Raw genomic sequence first — 22,014 nt, forward strand, 5'->3', positions numbered from 1 at the left:
CTTAATAAAATCAATAAGACAGTTTGCCACACATAACCTAACTGCCAAAGAAAACAAACCAGGAACTACGCCGGTACATTAGATCCATTGCCGTGGGTCCGATTGACTTGCGCCACATACCGTCTGCTAATACGAACGTAAAAGCGCGCATTATTGCACCCAAACTAATTGCTTTGCAATTACGCACACCGTGCCATACCGTGGAGTGGAGCGTACACCGTAAAACGATTCGTACCACATATTTATAGCGTGTAGCGGACGTAAGCATGAATCATCTCATTCACCATAGACAACGTATTCGAATGGAACCTTGAGAATGCAATGGTTTCTCTTTCGTGATTAAGATGTAGAACACGTGGATAAGAACAGAAGGATAGATTAATCTCAGCGCCATACTAAGGTCAACTGGTAGAAAATGCTTTTGACATTAAGTCAATCTATATACCTCCCCTATATATACAGTGTAAAAATAAATAGATATTGTTTAAAGTTTTAAGCAAACTACAAATAGCAATGCCTGTGACGATGGAGACAGATAATCTACTAAGCCTTATTTCATCATCATCAGCCACATAAAGTCCATTGCTGAACATAGGCCATCTCTACAGATTTCTACACGAACCTGTCAAAAGCAGTTTTTAAGCCTTATTTAGCAAATTATTGCTATAAATAATCGTACGAAACATGTACAAATATGCGCAATGGCAGTTCTCGCCGGCGTTGACATTTACGTGTGTCTTAACATATTTCAAAAAGATCATCGCATTTTATTTTTGTTTCGCGTAAAGAAAGGTCTAGTAGCAATGCCTTTCAAAAAGAATGGGATACAGTCATCAAAAGACGAAAGGATTACTACAATACAGTTGTACTGTAAATCAAATAGTAAAAAAACTATAAACACTAGAAACACAAAACTCGTAACTCTTTCGCGGAATTCCAACGTTTTTACGACACGTTCGCGAGTGCAATCGCATTAATCTTAATAAGTAACCACTTCATGTGATATATTAACATTATGTTTTCATTTAAAATTCCCGACAAGCCTAGTAACCACATTTACAAAATAAAACAAACGTGGTAATACATTCCTGTCGCAATTTAATGCGTAGATATAAAATAGAGATAACCTCAAAATCCATCCGCGTACCGAACTGAAATACGTAATAAGTTTATGAACACAATAAAGATTTAACTGGCCGCAACACAATCCGCATTGATGAGTAATCGGGGATTTATAACAGGAGCTGCTCTAATTAGGTGCAGGTTGATTTAAAGTGTGTTAACATATTGAACTCTAATAAATTTCGTGGATATAGGCGACGGAAAAAATATATTAATAATCAATGACAAACCATTCACATCTTCCTAATTAGGTAATATTGTCTTTATGATTATCTATAATTGACCGGATTTTGTAAGAAATGGAACGCAATTTGGATAATTTTGTCACTGTCGGCAGTTATGTCTAACCTTTTTACCTGTTAACTGTAAACCGCTCCTTCAAAATAATATACAGAAATTAATGTCTAATATCAGTGCTTTATTTTGCAAATCTCCTTCAAATTTATGTTAATGATATAATGACATGTTCACTACACGTGCATATACTTTATTACGTACACAGTACAATATAAAACGCAAATAAACTACATTAAACAGCGAAACCGTAAAATATTCTTTAGCGTCACGATTCCTGCTATTGTCCAAATAAAAAGAAACCAATAAAATCTACATTATTCTGCTGTAAATACCTTAAATTTTTACGAAGAAGCTACTTAACACATTTTGACGAAATCGACTACAGAGGTATATTACAATCCAAATGTTTAATTAGAACCCCCTCTTATTACTTTACAATTCATAAAGTTAGAGTCATAGGTAAAGGTTAGTTGGTAAAAAAAAACGAACTAATTCGAATTAAAATCGCTCAGGTTCCGTACAAACTTACATACATACATTCATAACATCACGCATTTATCCCCGAAGGGGTATGCAGAGGCGCAACTAGGGCACCCTCTTTTCGCCAAATATGTTCCGTCCCATGATGTGATAGGGGGTGAGCCTATCGCCATATCGGGCACAAATTCCAGACTCCGGGCTGATACTGAGCAGAAAAACCCAAATATCATTTTGCCCGACCCGGGATTCGAACCCAGGACCTCAGAGCGCTATTGTACCGGACATGCAATACAACTACGCCACCGAGGCAGTCAAACTTGTAGAAGGTATATAAGTATGTAGCGGCGTATAAGTAGTTGCCACTGTAGAGGAACAGATGGTTGAGTTCCTATATGGAAGATCTCCAATCAGGCAGATGTTACGCCTGACCGGCCGCGGGCCCTCTGACGGTACATATTTCGAGGTGGTATTTATACTGGGCGTCGTGCAAATTCTACTACCGCCACTCAGAATCGACTAACGCCGTCTAGTGTGGTTATTGGACATTATTATTTAATAACCAATATTTATCTCATAGTTCCAGTGATGTTGACGAGATGGCGGTGTATGTTGACTATGGCGTTACAAGTACATATTTACAGTTTTCAGATATTTCTTTTACATGTGCTGTAAAGACTTCTTGCTAAATTTCATGATTTTAGAATTTAGATAAACGTAAAGTACCTTATAGGTTTTGATTATCTTGTGAAATAGCAAAATATGCAACTTAAGTGGATATATCTTTTGATCGCGTTGACTTACAAATTTGATTTCTTCACAGTTGAAAGGAGACTAAATCCAAGTATTTGATATAAATTGCAACTTGATTGCACTACGCGTTCCTGAGAAAAAGAGTATTGACACAGAGGGACAACAAAGTAAACCTAAAAAGATTCCAACTTTTATTTGACATACGGAACCCTAATGAATAAAAAACAACATACACTGCACAACTATCAATACTTTCACTAAGCATATGTATGTGTTTAGCTATAATACCGCTACTAAAATTGTGCTACCGTAACGGGGTCTCATTACAAGCAAGTTATGTTTGTAACAACACATTACCATTCCATTATACAAATTAGCCTGTTTCAGTGAACACAGTATGACAACATTACGCCACAGTAGACTTATAACTGTGACATGCGAGCAAGTGGGTGACCTGTTGAGAATGAGAAACGCCTTAACACAACCACATTACGACGAATCATTAAAGCATTAGCGGCTTTAAGGTAGGAATAGATCAGTATATTGATTTTTTTTATCTTGACATTCCGAAAACATCTTAATACGAACCTTATACGAAGAAGTAAATTCCTTATGACTTGTTGTAATTATATTTTATTTTATCCTTGATATCATAATTATTTTATAAAAATCATATAAATACGAAATACATTTCCGATAACACACGATACGCCATCATACAATGTTATGTTGTTAATGGGGTGCCATAAACAACTGTATTACCCGCATCGTGACTTGTTTATCTTTGACTTTGTTTGTCTGGCTCTTTCGAGGTTTATTTTTCAATTTTACAACTTATTGATTGTTATATCACGACAACAGACCTATTCACGTGGATTTGTTATTGAATTCGATAATTAAAGATGAGGAAATGAATATAGAACAAAGTCCTCGGCCCGACGACAGAGAAACGATTCTATTGCAATACAAGATGCAAAATACCATCGCAAATTATGATTAATTCAATTTAAAAAAATACAATGTATCGAATCTATGCTTTCATAATTTTATAATCCAAATATACTGCAACAAAACATAAACAAATATTATACTTCTCCATTAGGGTAAATCTTATGATCCAGCGTATTCATTTTTTATTCAGTATAACACATTAACATGTTTTATTCAGAGCCGAACACGACGGGGCGATAATAATATAGAGCAATATAAATAAAACATTTCTTTGAAGACCGTTTTATCTTATTCAAGGAGCATTATTTTTATGCTTATTTCGGCTATAAATATTTTTATTGTACGAATATCTGTTATTGCCATATCATTGTGAAGGCCAACTGGTGTTCCAAAATATTCAACTGATAGCTTTCAGTTCTGCGATTGAACATATGTTTACGTCCTCTTCGCCAACATTAATACATACGGGACAAGCGCAATTTTGACAATATCTATCCCTCGGGAACAATACGTACTTCTTAGTGGATGAAATGTACCCAATGTCTTTTTCTGTATCCCTGACACCGTACGTATATACAAATTTTGTCATGACCTGTTGAGTAATTAAGGCGTGAAAGTGTAACAAAGTGAACTATATAATATTAGTTAGGATATTTGGAGAGCCCCTAGCTCCCTCCTTCTTTCATTGAAGCAACAGTAGGCATTTTTACTTACGCTGTAGGGTGGCGTAACAAAAAATACTTTGGCAATCCCTGCCTTAACCGATATACTTTAACATCGGACTCGTCAACAGATATCAGATCATGTCTTATCGATTGTACTCGATAACACAGTATACAATATCGATAATTTATCAGGCAAAACGTAATCTACTACAATGTTCCACTTCTTGACCTTAAGAACGATACACGCTTAACAATGTCTGAACCCTTAGAACAATTCTGAACAACAAAATAATACTGTTTTGTTGGAGGAAAGCAGGAACAATTGTTTTGTCTATAAAAAAATCATCGACGCGTAAACGTATTTTTTTTATGATATCGATATTGTTCCTGGTGAAAGTCAAGTTATGCGATTAGTTAAAAGGATTTATTTCATCGATTCTAATTTCGTATTCGTTAATCGACTGTACTAATATTTCATTTTCGCATCTTTGCCGATCGCTTTTTATAACAAGTTAATTAAAGTGTGTATTCGCGCCAACGAGCTGTAAGATTAGTTATCAGAACGTTCGATCTTAAAGTGCGGGATATGAGCGGTAATTATGCGTTTATACTGTTTCTAAATTCCTTTGTTTATCTGTCAAGCCGACTATTATAATCCTTTAATAGTGGACTAAACAGTTTTCAAAAACGGTCTCCGTAGGTTTTTTCACAGCGTAGCCTTTATGATATGCCATTTGAAAACAACTAACTTACTCCATATTGGTTTACTCTAGGGATCGGATTAAAGATTACGATTGGGATCGTATAGGAAAAGGCTGTAAGCGTGCTACATATATCTTTGCTTTTAATATGCATTACTAAATAAGTATACTTATTTGTACACGTATAAACAACACATAGCAACCAACTAACGGCAATGCGTTAAAATAGCCGAAATCTATGCTATATTACGAAATTTGCCTTAAAAGCGAGATATGTGTCTTTAAATATAAATAAAATCTGGACCGACTTTATGCCCTTGTTGCTATGCGCAAATTATTACCTATTGCCGTGCCTCGTCCACTCTATAAGGACTATACGATAAGTTCCAAAAACGCGTTGGCTAGGTTTGTATATTTAATCGACACAGGTTTGACGTCTAGAAACTCCTAATAGTGTACTATGTTCATATAACACCAACCAGTGTGTTAGAATATAATAAAAACTACGACACAAATCCGTGTTGTTTTAATGATATTGGTTGGGAGACTAACACATGATTGACACATTGGTTTCTCGATCAATCACAAAGATCAAAATTTAACGACATCGAAGGGGCATGATTCTCGTTACATTATTTTTTACCAAGGTATATCAAGTAAATTTTTACGTTAGTAAATATATAGACTTTACTGCAGTAAATATAGTACATTGCTTAGGCAGCGTAGTTGTTGCGTGCCAGATATGATATAGCCCCGAGGGTTCGAATCCGGGTCGCGCGAGGTGTTATTGGCTTTTTCTGGTCTGTAAATATCAACCCAGAGGTTGGAATTTATGCCTGATATCAGATATGGCGATAGGCTCGTTCACTACCACATCGTGGGACGGAAAACACGAGCGAAATTGAATGCCCGGATTGCACCTCTGTTTACCCCAATGGGGATAAGAGGCGTGATCTGTGCTTGTGTGCGTAGTAGCTATATTGGAAGGTGTGTAGTGCCACGAACCTGCAGCTCGTCGTCGGCGGCGGAGTCGAAGGTCTCGCGCAGGCGCGCCTCGCCGCGCACGTCCGCCTTCGCCGTCAGCTGCTTCTCGCGCAGCGACGTGCGCCGCACCGACCGCACGCTGCAACCACACTTACTGTACACCACAATACGTACCATAGGGGTTTATGATCAGAACAAATGGGCAGAATTAAGTCACTTTGAGTATATTTTAATTAGATACTGGCCTGACGAAAGATGATATTCCTCGCCAGTTATAATTTGTATGTGGGTGGTGTGTGGTGTGCGTTACCGGCTGGTGCTGGCGGAGGAGGAGGAGCGTCGCGCGGCGCGCAGACGGTCGGGCGCGTGCAGCGCGCGGCGCCGCAGCTCCTCCTGTAGGTAGTGTGTGTGTGTGTCTGTGTGCGCGTTACCGGCTGGTGCTGGCGGAGGAGGAGGAGCGTCGCGCGGCGCGCAGACGGTCGGGCGCGTGCAGCGCGCGGCGCCGCAGCTCCTCCTGTAGGTAGTGTGTGTGTGTGTCTGTGTGCGCGTTACCGGCTGGTGCTGGCGGAGGAGGAGGAGGCGTCGCGCGGCGCGCAGACGGTCGGCGCGTGCAGCGCGCGGCGCCGCAGCTCCTCCCTGTAGGTAGTGTGTGTGTGTGTCTGTGTGCGCGTTACCGGCTGGTGCTGGCGGAGGAGGAGGAGCGTCGCGCGGCGCGCAGACGGTCGGGCGCGTGCAGCGCGCGGCGCCGCAGCTCCTCCTGTAGGTAGTGTGTGTGTGTGTCTGTGTGCGCGTTACCGGCTGGTGCTGGCGGAGGAGGAGGAGCGTCGCGCGGCGCGCAGACGGTCGGGCGCGTGCAGCGCGCGGCGCCGCAGCTCCTCCTGTAGGTAGTGTGTGTGTGTGTCTGTGTGCGCGTTACCGGCTGGTGCTGGCGGAGGAGGAGGAGCGTCGCGCGGCGCGCAGACGGTCGGGCGCGTGCAGCGCGCGGCGCCGCAGCTCCTCCTGTAGGTAGTGTGTGTGTGTGTCTGTGTGCGCGTTACCGGCTGGTGCTGGCGGAGGAGGAGGAGCGTCGCGCGGCGCGCAGACGGTCGGGCGCGTGCAGCGCGCGGCGCCGCAGCTCCTCCTGTAGGTAGTGTGTGTGTGTGTCTGTGTGCGCGTTACCGGCTGGTGCTGGCGGAGGAGGAGGAGCGTCGCGCGGCGCGCAGACGGTCGGGCGCGTGCAGCGCGCGGCGCCGCAGCTCCTCCTGTAGGTAGTGTGTGTGTGTGTCTGTGTGCGCGTTACCGGCTGGTGCTGGCGGAGGAGGAGCGTCGCGCGGCGCGCAGACGGTCGGGCGCGTGCAGCGCGCGGCGCCGCAGCTCCCTCCCTGTAGGTAGTGTGTGTGTGTGTCTGTGTGCGCGTTACCGGCTGGTGCTGGCGGAGGAGGAGGAGCGTCGCGCGGCGCGCAGACGGTCGGGCGCGTGCAGCGCGCGGCGCCGCAGCTCCTCCTGTAGGTAGTGTGTGTGTGTGTCTGTGTGCGCGTTACCGGCTGGTGCTGGCGGAGGGAGGAGGAGCGTCGCGCGGCGCGCAGACGGTCGGGCGCGTGCAGCGCGCGGCGCCGCAGCTCCTCCTGTAGGTAGTGTGTGTGTGTGTCTGTGTGCGCGTTACCGGCTGGTGCTGGCGGAGGAGGAGGAGCGTCGCGCGGCGCGCAGACGGTCGGGCGCGTGCAGCGCGCGGCGCCGCAGCTCCTCCCTGTAGGTAGTGTGTGTGTGTGTCTGTGTGCGCGTTACCGGCTGGTGCTGGCGGAGGAGGAGGAGCGTCGCGCGGCGCGCAGACGGTCGGGCGCGTGCAGCGCGCGGCGCCGCAGCTCCTCCTGTAGGTAGTGTGTGTGTGTGTCTGTGTGCGCGTTACCGGCTGGTGCTGGCGGGTCGCGGGGGCGTCGCGCGGCGCGCAGACGGTCGGGCGCGTGCAGCGCGCGGCGCCGCAGCTCCTCCTGTAGGTAGTGTGTGTGTGTGTCTGTGTGCGCGTTACCGGCTGGTGCTGGCGGAGGAGGAGCGTCGCGCGGCGCGCAGACGGTCGGGCGCGTGCAGCGCGCGGCGCCGCAGCTCCTCCTGTAGGTAGTGTGTGTGTGTGTCTGTGTGCGCGTTACCGGCTGGTGCTGGCGGAGGAGGAGGAGCGTCGCGCGGCGCGCAGACGGTCGGGCGCGTGCAGCGCGCGGCGCCGCAGCTCCTCCTGCTCGGCCGCGAGCCGCGCGATGCGCCCGCGCACCTCGCCCTCCTCGCAGATGTCTGCGCACACACATACACATCACTATAATAACACGGACTGTAATTGGCTGTATTAGCAGCGGGAAAATTTACATTTTCTCATTTAACTTATAACTAAAATAATTTGTTTAATTAGAATAAGAAATATAGTGTTTAAAGTTCTTGACAATAACCAAAATAACTTGGTCATCCAATTTCGGGCATAGCACATAGGGTTAAATTAATGAACATTGACAAACTCTATCAACAATATGCCTTTGGTTCAACAATCGGGAAACACCCGTATAATGCATTATAGAAAAAAACTCAAATACATCGTGTAAATAATAAGTAACAATTATAAATTACCCTAAACGCAACAACTAAAATATCATGACACTATCTTTTTACCATACTTTAAATGGATTATAGTATTGTGAAATACCAAACCGAACAAAGTATCCAATTACTTTCAACACATAAGAGGGCGTCCATAAATTACGTGAGGTGTTGTTTTAAATTTTCTGTCCCTCCCTTCCCCCTGGTGAGACGTCGTGAGATTTTATTCAACCCCCTCCCTCATCTCCCAATCTCACGTGAGTTTTTTCAAAATGCGGGTTCCTATGTAAACACTCAGCTCGTACGCTCTAGTTCATCGAGTCGCGCGTTCGGCTGACAGTGGCGCGAAAACAAAGGACGGGTTACACTGTACTGTAAATTCAGATTAAGGTTATAGCTTAAGGTCCATTTTTCATACATTTTGTTTCACCTTTAATCTGGGTAACTAAACAAGTATTGGCAAGTAAAGAATTTAAATTCACGTCTAGTTAGTGATTAGTTCTCGCAGTTGATAGAAAAACGTAAAAATAATTAATATGCATAGATATTTCGGCCTTTAAAATTTCGTCGTATTAAATTCTTTACTTGTCAATACTTGTTTAGTTACCCAGATTAAAGGTGAAACAAAATGTATGAAAATGGACCTTAAGCTATAACCTTAAATTCAGCTATTTGATATAAAACAAATTAGGTGGTTTGACAGTCGATAGATGTATAACGTCGAAGTATGAATGAAAATATTTTCTTTCGAACGGATTAGTGAATGATCTTAATCGTATTACGATTACGCTTAAGATTAAATCTTAAACATGTATAATCTGGATTAAAAGGACCAAAATAGTATAATTTTTTTTTTGTTTCAATCAGAAAAAAAAATTTGTGATATTTGCCGAGAGCCCCCCTCTCTCCAACGTAAGATTAGATGAGATTTGACTCGACGCCCTCACCCCCTTAAACATCTTACGTAATTTATGGACGCCCCCTAATCTACTTCCAATAGACAAAAGATACAATTTACATTAACACGTGTCGAGGACTGCAATAAATCAAAAACAACAATTACGTTGTTCTTCGCGTGAGTTGTATCAAGTGGCTCGCGTCACGATTATATTTAGCAATAAACACATTATGACGTCACGCACCTGCCGGGGTTTCATCGTGTTTGTTCCTCACGTTGAGATCAGCTCCGTACTGGACTAATAACTCCAGCACTTCTAACTGCAACAATAAACAAATATAAATACATAATTATAATTATCTATACATATTATAATAAAATGATAACAGGCCGATGTCTGTATTTATAGATATTGAAGAAATAATTATATAGCGGTCCGTCGGCCATTTTCAATAAACGATCTCAATCCTTATCCTCGTTTCGATCCCGAAAATAAACCGATCATAATAAGTCCTTTGTAACGTCAACAAAACTTTAATCAGATTGGTAAATTTTTGCGACGGATTGAAATAAGCGGTAAGGATCGTTTATTGAATAGAGCGGGTTATTAGGGCAACAGGAGTCAAAGCAGGAGTCAACAGAATCAAGAATTTTGTTTGTAGACATGTTTGTACACGCATCACGCAAAAACATCTGCATAGAATTGAATGCAGTTTCACCGATGTATTGCTATACTTGGTGAAATATTCTACGTAGTGATACCTATAATTTTGTTTATATATCTATCCGACAAGGATTATTTATATAAGTGAGTAATATTTCCTTATTCGTCGAATTGTTCCTGCATTATTATTATGTGTGATTTCCAAGATATGGCAAAACACTAATGCCATACATACGTATGTATATGTAATATAATAGGGGGCCATCTAATAGGAATCCATAAAATTCTAATTCCTAATTCACTTCGTTACACAAGTAACGTGATTTCTAGCCCTGGTTAGATCTTAACATAAATGACAAGTGCTCAACTTGCTATATTACATACCTTGGTGCATAGGAAATAAAGTATAATATGCAATGTTAGACAAAATAAAACAATAGAAGAAAAAATCTAAAATAATATTTGATTCCTGTAACTCATTCAAAGCTGAGGCAAATGTATGAAGAAAGCTAAATAAATAAAAAAAAACCGCAATAATTTCCGAAAACTATTTTTATTTAAATGTCTAACATTGGAATAATCCTAGGAATCGATACAATAAATGGTAAGCCAGCCATATATGGGGTATAAATACATAAAAAAATAATTTCTTCAGGAACAAGTGCCTATCGAGTTTTACAATCATATTTTACCGCCACTATATTACTAGAATACAACCCCAACTTTATTATAGCGGTTAGATAAAATTCAAGTGCATGAAAACGCGGCCCGTATGATACAATATAACATTATCGGTGTACACACATTATCAGTCAATATTCGCTACCGTGAGATATTACTCGCTTTAGAATTAATGATGAGTTTCTTTTGAACATGACAGCATACTAGTTTAGAGCGAGAACCACCAAATAATGTGCAATTAACCTTATTACTATGAAAGACTAAATTGATTAGGTTATACAGAGACTTATGAAAAACTAGGTATCGCTCGCGGCTTTACCCGCATCAAAAGCTTTTTCCGTTGGAAAAGTTACAAAACACTAGCGCAATTTCTTAAAAATATCTGATGAAAAAATTCCATTATGTCTCATGAGAGCAAATTACAGCTTCAGTTCAGCTGTTTCGGTACTTACTCGTAATAAACATACGAGCAATCTAAACATTTTAACAAAATTTCGCATTTATATTAGTCTGAAGCGTGATTCGTTTCGTGTGAGCTAGTACTGCTGTGTGCGAAGAATCATAGTTTTCGAATCCGCAATTCGATATATATACGCAAATGAAAATATAATTTGCGTATGAATTCGAAGAAACATCATAAATACAAATTTGTAATTTTTGTTGTAGATAAGCTCTATGCATCTGTCTCTATTTCATTCGGTCTTCGTTCGTTATTTAAATATTCTTAGTCGACAATTAAAACTCGTCAAGAGTTAATTATAATTGATTTACAACACTTCATTAAACTGATTGCTCTATTTCGAGAACGCGACGTATATAGCTAGGAATGCTGTTGTTTTCATAGTATAATTTAACGATTACTTCGTTTCATCCTCGATTATTTTATCTATAGTTATATGGCTTATGTAAATATATAACACTCGTGAAAATTAAATGTTATCTCTATGGCTATTGTTTGTGAATATAGCCATGCTGCAGGGGGTTTCTACTACATACACCGAAATTATGTTTTAGTCGAGTACCAATTAATATATAACGTGTATCAGCAACGAAGGTTAGATATACCTAATAGGAGCAAAAGCGTTTTATCTGACAGTGAAACGCACCTCAAACTGTTACTAAACGACATTTTTCATAAATTGTTTATTTTTATAATATTGTGTTTACATTATTCTATAAAAATGGCATTAATAATATTCCTGAAATAATCTTTTAATAACAAATTGTCTTTAAAGGTGCAAAATAATCAGAAATCTGATGCCCCTATATATGCCCCGACAATATAGCTATTTGTAAATTTACATGTTTAAATCTAAAAGGTTGGTTTTTTTTTCTTTACTAATGAATTCACAAAAGGTTTAAACATTTTCATAAAATGACAAAAGTCATGGTTTGTTTTGGTTATCACATTGGGATGGCGAGGTCGAGGTTCGCTATTTGATACGTTTTTCGCTCCACCGAAGGGCTGATTTTTTTCTTTAATGATTAAACAAATCTAGTTTAAATAGGTATATAACTAATTGTAGCTTGTTCTAACATATGGGTGGCGCAGAGGGGGCGAGGTTCCACTATTCTATACGTAGCTCGCCCCCCGAAGAATCGACTTTTTTTTCCAAATGATTCTATTTAGTTTTATTTCGTTTTGTTCCTAATATTTTAACAATATTGTTTCGAATACGGTGGGAGGACGAGGTTCCGCTAATTGATACGTAATTCATAGGGTTGGATGTATTTTTTTTTCTGGTCCCCCTATCCAGGACAAGGGTCTTTTTATATGTTAATTTTTTTTTTTATTTTTGTTTTTTTTTTGTCTATTATATTTTTTATTTAAATACGGCAGTTCTTAATCTAACTGTTACTCATTCTATCTATCTTATTCTACATTCAGCAATTCTTTAGTGTTGGATATTAGGTAGGTTTACATACGTGTCCCCAGCATGCAGCGGCGTGGACAGGTTGCCACATGTCGTGATCCACCACGTCGGTGGACGCGCGGTGTTCCAATAAAAACTCCACCACTTTTATGTATCCATTCGCTGATGCTATATGGAGCTGTAAAAAAACAACACGGATTTAACTTTTTATTATCTCCTGTGTTTTTTTATAGAATGAGTGATGAGTCGCTGTAAAGTGTTGTGTTTATGTTGTGTGTGTGCAAAAGGTTTCTATTTTATTTTATTTGATATTTGCTTGCTATTTATAGGTATGGCGTACAATCCGCAATGTTTGTTTTCTATAGAAAGAAAGAAAAAGAAGTTTATTGTCACATCTGTTGCATGCATTATGTACTAATACAAGTGCAGTGCTACACGCCTGCTATCACTTTAAGGTTCAGAAAGTTTGGCAAATAAACTACTACGGCTGGGAATTGCTGATGGCGCGTACTACATTCATGAACGCTTTAGGTAATAATCTATCAACCTATTCAAACGTCATAAAATGACATCATGAATAACAAATAACATTACTGCATTTATAATCTCGTAAATGTTGCGTATCGTAAGGGCCATGTGTGTGATCCTTTCGTGCTATTGATCTTTTTGTCACAAAGATACGACTTTAAAATACAACCGTGACTTTAATTTGCAATAAAAAGTGCCTACGCGCCAATTAAATACTTTTACTTCAAAAACTTAATTGTTAATTTAAGTTAAAATAAGAACGCTAATTTGTATTTATTTCCGACTGAGATCACAAGAATCTAATTTACTATCACTATCGCTACGTCACGTCGGCCTTGAAAGTCGAGTAAATTGAATTGTTATTTCAATTGTACTAACCAACGTAGCCCCCTGGTTGTCCCTGGGCTCGTCCAAATCCATGTTCTCCTTGACTAAATCCGCCACATCCATAAGCATCTTCATCTCGGTAGCAGCCCTGGTTTCATCTATTAACCTTTGCGTGACACCCCTAGCCGCCATTTCACTTTCGATCGCGTCCAACGTCCGCTCCTCCTCGCATATATCATATGGCATATTCCCATCTCCATTAACCGCTAATAAGTTTGCACCTCGTTGTATTAATATTCGAACTAAGTTGAGGTTGCCGCAAGTCGCCGCGGCGTGTAATGGCGTCCATTTCTCGCTGTCTTCCGCGTTGACGTTCGCCCCGTGGTCGAGCAGTAGTCGCATCATAGCCTCGTTGTTGTCTATACAGCATTGATGCAATGCCGTGAGGCCATCTTCGTTTGTGGCGTCGGGCGTGACGCCGCGGGCTAGTAGACGGCGCACTGGAAGATTTAAAGGATAACATATTAAGGTTACAACATTAAGGCACTTGGCTGAACCAATGCGACAGGCATCTATAAAGCATGATTCTGTAATAGGGCATTAAATGAAAATCTATTGATTGTTACTTCTTGGAGCTACGTAATAGAAACGAGATGAAAATCAGATGGCATGTAATCTCAACGCAAAAATCCCGGGTTTCGAGACACGAGAAATCCCGGGAGCCTTGATCCTAATGCCCTAGTGTGTATATTGAACTCATAACCCAGTGGATCTACAATAATTAAAACTATTATTGGTAGGACCATGTTCACAGAAAGAATTATAAAACAATTATTGCTAAACACATTGTATGGAGCATAATATGTAACTAGAACGATGGTTATACAAGGAGATTAGAAGTTAATATGGTAATACTTGATAAGGATATCATATAATACTACGAAAATATTACAACATATCGTATATCTTAGATTAAGGAAAATCTTTAAGGTAAAACTGGCCATAACTTAATAATAATATCATAAAATATAACAACAGTAATTTATAATTGACTATTTTAATAATATTTTTTATTAAGTTTATCAATAATTTTCGTAATTTAAAATGTAACATAAAAAGCACGATCAAAATCCTGATAAAATTTAACAAGATGTAAGCGTTTGTAAGCAAATAGAAGGACTAAAAGTCAAAAAACGAAAGAGACGCAATAATACATTTGTGAGGTCATAAGAAAACACGATATGCGCTAAAGAAAGAGATGAAACGATTACCCCATAACGTGCCCATTGCAATATTTGAAATATACTAGTAAGTTGCTACCAATTTTTTAATTAATTTTATTCCTGGTTTCACAAAGAGCTCCTTTTTCTTATTATTTGGTTTTACGTATACAATAATTGTTTAAATCGAACATAGTAAAATATCCAATTGCACTATCACATTTCTAATGTATTAGCACATATCGATTATAATTTGTTTGAAAGCTTAATAAAAATATTTGTTCACACTACAGGTTCTATTAATAAAATCCATTAATGCTTGAAATGTTAAAGTGTATCATAATAACAATACCATCCATGCAACGAATGAATGCAGTCTGACATAATATAAGTAACAAGCAAATTCGCTTGCGCTATATGATATGGACGGCCAGATGTGATAAAATTTGCATAGGTGCGATTCACACGAACACCTGAACAAGTGTTATCAATATAATGTTAGTGTGGCGTTTCATAAATTACCAAAGCGTTTATTAGTGTTATTGGTGACTATGTTTTTGAATTATTAACGAATGATTTTTAAGTTATTGTATGTTGAAAATAAATTGTATTTTACGTTAACTTTAATTTTCTTTCTTTATTTTTGAGAATATTTAACTACTTATTAAAATTCAATATCAACCCAATAACGAAATATTGAAATATCAGTCCACAAGTAGTGTCTACTGGTAATGATTTTATTGATTTATTATGAATCACTTTAACATTGATACAAGACTAATTATCCGATAAAAAACAAGATAAGTACATCTTGATAAATAAAAACACATATTCCTTAAAATTTACGTAATGAAAACATGATCGTGTATTTTTTATCTAGCATAATGTAACAAAACAGTCTGCATGGAGGTTCCATTCAGGATCCTATGAAATCATTCATCATCACATAACCATACTCTTCAAAATAATCGTGTTACGGAAAATTTGTTGGTCCATCGCTCTGGTCTAAGTGCGTGTTGGCAGACCTCCAATTCTTTTTTATTTTATTTTGGAGAATTCTCCCGTATGTTATCACGATGTTTTCATTCACCGTTAAAGGAAACTATAATTGATAAACAATACACACATAACTTCGAAAAGGCGGAGGTGTGTCTTGGGATTATTTAACCTGCAGACATCCGTCTCGGCAAACCTATCCACTTCCAACCAGGCTATCGTGCACTCTCAGAAAAACAATATTAACAATTGTTGTTATTCGAAATGGTACAATGAGTGATTTATACAATTAAAGAGGCTTGTAACAACTTGCTCACCTTCATCTATATCGTTTCTGGCGGCCGCTTCGAGCAGCATCACACTATCGCTAAAGTATATGTTCCTTTTGTTGCTTTTCTCCCGTTTTGGTCGTAGCCGCGCCCACTCTTTTTCCCGTTGCTGCCATATTTTTAGCTGCTGCATGCGCCGTCTGTTGATACACGATAATCAACTTAATTCACTTTAATATAACTGCTTAAATGCTTTTAACGGTCCAAAAACAATGGAGATGTTTCCACTGAACTAACAACTCACTAACTAAGTAAGATAAATCACGCGCAAATTCTTCTACTGTAACAAATCATATAAATGAGTAAAGTAAACGAATATATATGCTTATACCTAGAAGTATTATAGTCCAAAGTCGTCTGATACAGCCAAAATAGACACATGGTATCGCCCCCTATGTACGGAACTGTAGCACTCAGACGTTAATCACAAAAACAAATATGTCGCCTTGTCGGTAACACTCCACAAAAAGCGCTTCAAAGGGCACAGGTCACGGAATCCTAGGTCGAAAATAACTTTACTTGTATTCTTTAACTAATCTGCACTGAATGACACGAATTGTATCAGTTTGGCGCGAATGTAATTTTTATGCCCACTTCGATTTTTGAGAAATTTCAATTCTTGCGATACTACGCGGCGCGAGCATGATTTAAAACATGCAAAACAAATTAGCAGTTTCAATATGGAGGAAAAATTTGCAATGGCTCTATAATTTATAAAAAGATGCCGTGGTGGACTAATTAATGAGTCCAAAGATATTTCGGTAGGAATGAAAATCAAGGATACGATCAAAGTTATGATGTAAAAGGGAATTACCCTAATTTTTATCGTGTTGCCCAGCGAATTCTTTCCGTAATAAAAAGACAACTTTTGAACATAATTCTACAGCTATTATTATGGCAATATACACACCCGAACCTTGTATTCCCGAAAGGGTTATAGGAATAGGTAGTGCACTCACTTTTCGCCACGTGTATTGCGTTCAATGATGTGACTAAGGGCGGGCTTATCGCCATATTGGGCACAAATTCTAGAATCCGTGCCGGAATTAAGCAATAAAACCCAATATAATTTATCCAACGTCAGATTCGAACCCGAGACCTCAGGGCAACAGTATACCATTAAACCTACTACGCCGAGGCAGACAATTAATAGTGCAATGCAAAAATTATAATGATCATTTTGTATCTGTATGCTTAAAATGCAAATTTCTTATATTATCCGTTTGTATTACGTCAACGGCCTAATGAAAGCTTATCTCTCATATATTTCGTCAACAACCTTCGCACAAAAACAATGTTAATGGAGTTGTGACATCATTTCGAGTAACTTAACAATAAATAATTATAAAAACAAAGGCCTTTGATGTTTCTTAATATCACGATAGGGTTACGTCCGATGCATATGGTGGCAGGTACCACTGCGATGTCTATTTCTGCTGCTAAGCAATGTGTAAACACTGTTATATTACAGTAAGAAAGACGCAGTAGTGTAATTACTACGTATTTTGTATTTTTGCTACTCATTGTGGAAAGTCTTGAGGGTTACCATTAGACGATCGACTTGCTCATTACATCATTCAGTTTTAAGTATAAAAAATATGTATCGATATCATGTTTTGCTTGGGTCTTTTTTTACTATTGCTTTGAATGACGAGACGAGTTTGCCATTCGCCTGATGGTAAGCGATAAGACCACCCATAAATAGTAGAAACACCATCCAACTCCTTTAGTTACAAAGTATAGTTTAATATTTCACTATGCTCGCCCTCCTGAGACATGAGATATTAATAATTATTATGTCTACTAGCCACAAAGGCTACTGGGCTTCTTGTATCAGCAAAATTATTCTATCACAAACTTTTTATATTAATCGTAGATATTCTTTTATGTCTCCTGTCCACAGATATACTTACAGAACTTATCTCTAGGTATATCATGCCGTGATTTTAGGTTTGTTGCGATTTAGTATTCTCTAAACATTATCGTAAAACCTGAAGGATGATAAATTGTAATTTAGTTAGCTTAACAAAACTAAAGCGAAAATTGAAAATATATGTTTCATGTAGGAGTCAATGTATTAAATGTTTATTATACAAAATCAGTAACAGCTGTATCATGTTATATTTTGATAAATTATGTATGTACGTAGAAACATGTTTTTACAAGTCACAATGCACGTATACATAAATAACACGTATTATATCAGACCAATTAAGTATTTTGTAAACTTGTACAATGCGAGTATTAGCAAACATTTATTATAATTTTTGTCTGGCCAATAAAGCAAACTAGAGTACTAAAAAGATATTATATAATATGTAAATGTATCAACATTAACAATGTCTTTTAGTATGTATAGCTTAGATATTTTACGATTTTATGTTCCATTTCTCGTCGAACAGATTTTAGAACAAAGGAATTTGCCTGCTCGGTGTTTGATTAAATCACTGCCAAATATTACATTTCCTAAATTGGTAATCAATAAAAACCGAATGGCGCCTTTTAATTAATTTCATTTGCTTTTATACGTTCCGCATATATAACATATGGTTTCTTGTGAATAACTGTAAATTGTCATGCAATCATAAAAGTGAAAACAAGGTTTCACTCCACAACCAAAGTCGCACCAGTTTTAATATTGTGTGTTGTGCAAAGCTTTAAATGCCACAACAAACTTGTAAGTTGTTCTTAATGAATATGAATTGACAGATCTGTAGAGCAATAGTGTTCGCTTCTAATCTAACGCGTAGAATTACTAACAGACGAAATATTTAAATAACAAATTAGTTTGTAATTAAAACTTTTCGCATTTGTTATAATTAGCTTTTCCTCACGATTCCACTGGCAATAGTCTTAAGTAATTGCGAAAAAAGGTATTTTAATATTAACTTATTTAACAACGACTTTTAAAACCTCATAGATATGTTTATCGACAAAAATATTATTATACCTCGTATAAGCTATTTATATATATCTTTCATAATAACTTTCAAGGATAAGGATAAACATGATAAAACCAGATTTACAAGGAGATTGTGTGCCCACTGACCATTTTATTGGCCGTATACTTAAATTATTTGCGCTTTAGTCGCATCCGGTGCAGAATTACATTATAGAAATTTGAGAAAGCAAATCGGTATTGTATAAAAGAGGCATGACATAATCTACTTTCCCTGCGTCATCGGCCAAAGTGTATTTCAGGGGTTCCGGATGATGTTACGACTGCAATCACAATATAATTACACCTATCACCTATTAAAATTGATACACATCTCCGGTAGTTACTAGAATCGTTGATAAATAACAATTTCCCTAGATTGACGTATCAAATCATGATTGTTTCAGGGCCAACTTTTTCCGACGGCACGCTGCGCCGGCAAACGCTTATAAAATTATTGCTTGGAAAGAGTTAATTTAAGGAGCCGTACCAGATTTTTTAATTAACGTGCCTATATAAAAGCACCCCGAGACATAAAACTTAGTAGCTATAGGAATTCATTATTCAAGCCACAATATGGAACACGTCGCGTCGTCTCCCGTCGCTGAGTCGAACCCCATACCGTTCCAGCGCAGTGGCTACAAACGGATGTTGTTAGAGTTGGGAATCAGCTTTAAACTTTTTAAAATTAATATAATATGAATAAATTATGGGCAGAAATAAAGACGATTCAGAAAATCAATTTTATGAATATATAAAACATATCAAGTCATTTTTACACTGATACGAGACCTATCGCTTACGGAATAGGAACCTCTGGGATCTTAAATTATAATACGTCTTGAATCGGATCGTTGATTCAAACATTGACTATCCAGAAACTAAAGCGGTGACCGTCAGGGCAGCCAGACCACGCGCTATCAGGAACAAAAATATCTGCATTCATTTTATATGAGAGACACGTACGTCACCGGGCTCTGATGCCGTCAATCAATATTCATATACAATGACAAGGTCCCGATATCACGTGGACCCAACACAGCTGTGTATGATAACGAAGATGTTGATCAATTGTCATTTCGGGTTCCAATACGTTGCTAGCTCGGGACCACCCTCTTACAAGATAATTAGGTGTGTTTTCATCTGTTTATCTTTTATACTAACAGTAGCATAGGCTGATAACTGTTATCACTGTTAACCCTCGTAATCCTGATGACGTCGGCAGTCAAAGGATTACACCTATATTTAGAAGAACAAGCAAACGTGTGTGTTCATGATATAAGTGAAACGTGTTGACACAATCTAGAGAGCGCTAAATTGTACTGTAGTGTATCTTTAAATTACCTGTTATCACGACGTTTAAACGAAATACCTATCGATGCACGTATCAAGATAAATATAATAAACTTTTTATACGGATCAAAGACGTTTTCAAACATGAAAGTTTCAAATTTAAACAAATAAAAGCGTTGTGGAGACGCGTCTTTGTACTAATTTAAAATTTAAATGTCATTTTATAAAAATAAATACAACATGTAAAAGGTTGTGAACTGTGAATTTAACACACTATGTCGCTTATGATTTCGCTCAAGTTTGTCTCAATGACATACTTTTCATCGAGCGCGGCCTTTAAATCAACATTTCAAAGCAATATTAACATATCACGCGACTTGATATATCTATATCAGTATAATCTACATTGAAAACCTACGAGTACCACTGAACTCTTAATACATCAACTTTTATCGATAACTGGCATCTCCGCCGATAACAAATACACGATTATATTCCATGTACATTTTATGATATTTCTAGCGCCACCAAAAACAATATGGACATATTTATTTAACTAGTTATATTTATTGAGTCGTTTCGCTGGTTGATAGACTTTAACACATTACGCAGCGATACATTTTTTTGAGGAATGTTGCTATTTTAAATATTATCTTCTATTTTATTGTCATCGCCTCATAAGCGTACGATTCGCCGCACAAGTTGGGCTGCCACCTTTGTGTAGTAGTGAACTGAGGCCTTTTTTTATTCTGTCGCCTAATAGTAAGCGGTTTTCACACTACAACGCCCTTAGAATCGAAACTTAGTTCAGAATTTTGCAGACTGTGCTGATGTCTCTACATACGGATATGATCTTACATTTTCGACTCAAGCCCAATCCCACTAAGCTAACATCCGACGTTAACCCATAGCCAAAACATGCTTAATATAAATCCAATACAAATGAGTGATAGCTCTACGCACAAGTGACCCCTGAAGTTAGCGGAAAACCGCCAAAATCACAGATAGGACATGTATACCTACAACTTCAAGTAAAGATACAATACCATTTTTTAGTATACTTGATAAAGTTGAAGAGGTACCAAATTTTCTTTTTTGTTTGAAAACGCTTTTATCTTGAACTACTACAGAATGCTAGTAATATAAAGGCATCTTTGCTTAGCACAGAAGATACTAATCAAAGTATCATTGTTACCGGCCATTTTGGATCGGCATTTTAGACAACCTATCACATCGTGGGACAAATATAACATATTGTAAGCTGGTAAAGTGTGGGTGCACATGTTGCGCCTCTGCCTACGCTTTTGCGGATACATAACGTGAGCTTCTGTTATGTAAACTCATATTATATTTCACTTAACTTATTATTTCTTTTAATGGACGATAACGCCCCCTAGTAGGCACTGGAGGCTGTCACGTGGGCGGTAAAGGGGCTAGAAGAAATTGAGGGTAATGAAGTGATACCATTTTTCACGTAAATCTTTTCAGTAATTTAAATGTGAAAGCGAAACATACAAACACATTTTCACTTTAGTAATATTAATAAATATGAAAGTTTTATTAACTCAGAAAAAGAATAAGACTCGTATAACAATAGGTATATTAAAAACAAAAAAAAATAAAAGGGCATTAAAAAAGAATTAATCCTCAAACTAGGCAGCAGATGAAACAAGTTTGAGAACCTGATTGAATCCATTCACTATCCTCAATATTGCGCTCATTTGTGTATAAGAGACAAACATGTGCAGAATTTAAAA

The 22,014-nt window shown here is 38.4% G+C and overlaps 1 protein-coding gene across 3 annotated transcripts in view; it reads right to left on the bottom strand.

Moving 5' to 3' along the window:
• The window catches only part of LOC115439963 (protein phosphatase 1 regulatory subunit 16A), a 42,335-nt gene that overhangs the window by 17,935 nt on the left and 2,386 nt on the right, over window positions 1-22,014 (bottom strand). For all 3 annotated transcript variants that reach the window (XM_030164065.2, XM_030164066.2, XM_030164064.2), the window contains exons 3-8: window positions 16,015-16,166; window positions 13,533-13,981; window positions 12,679-12,804; window positions 9,652-9,727; window positions 8,074-8,212; window positions 5,972-6,089 (exon numbers count right to left, since the gene is read on the bottom strand). In XM_030164065.2, the coding sequence (XP_030019925.1) occupies window positions 5,972-6,089; window positions 8,074-8,212; window positions 9,652-9,727; window positions 12,679-12,804; window positions 13,533-13,981; window positions 16,015-16,166 (1,060 nt within the window). The remainder of the gene's footprint in view (window positions 1-5,971; window positions 6,090-8,073; window positions 8,213-9,651; window positions 9,728-12,678; window positions 12,805-13,532; window positions 13,982-16,014; window positions 16,167-22,014) is intronic.

The sequence above is a fragment of the Manduca sexta genome, chromosome 15 (genome assembly GCF_014839805.1).
Source record: "Manduca sexta isolate Smith_Timp_Sample1 chromosome 15, JHU_Msex_v1.0, whole genome shotgun sequence".
Classification (NCBI taxonomy): Eukaryota; Metazoa; Arthropoda; class Insecta; order Lepidoptera; family Sphingidae; genus Manduca; species Manduca sexta.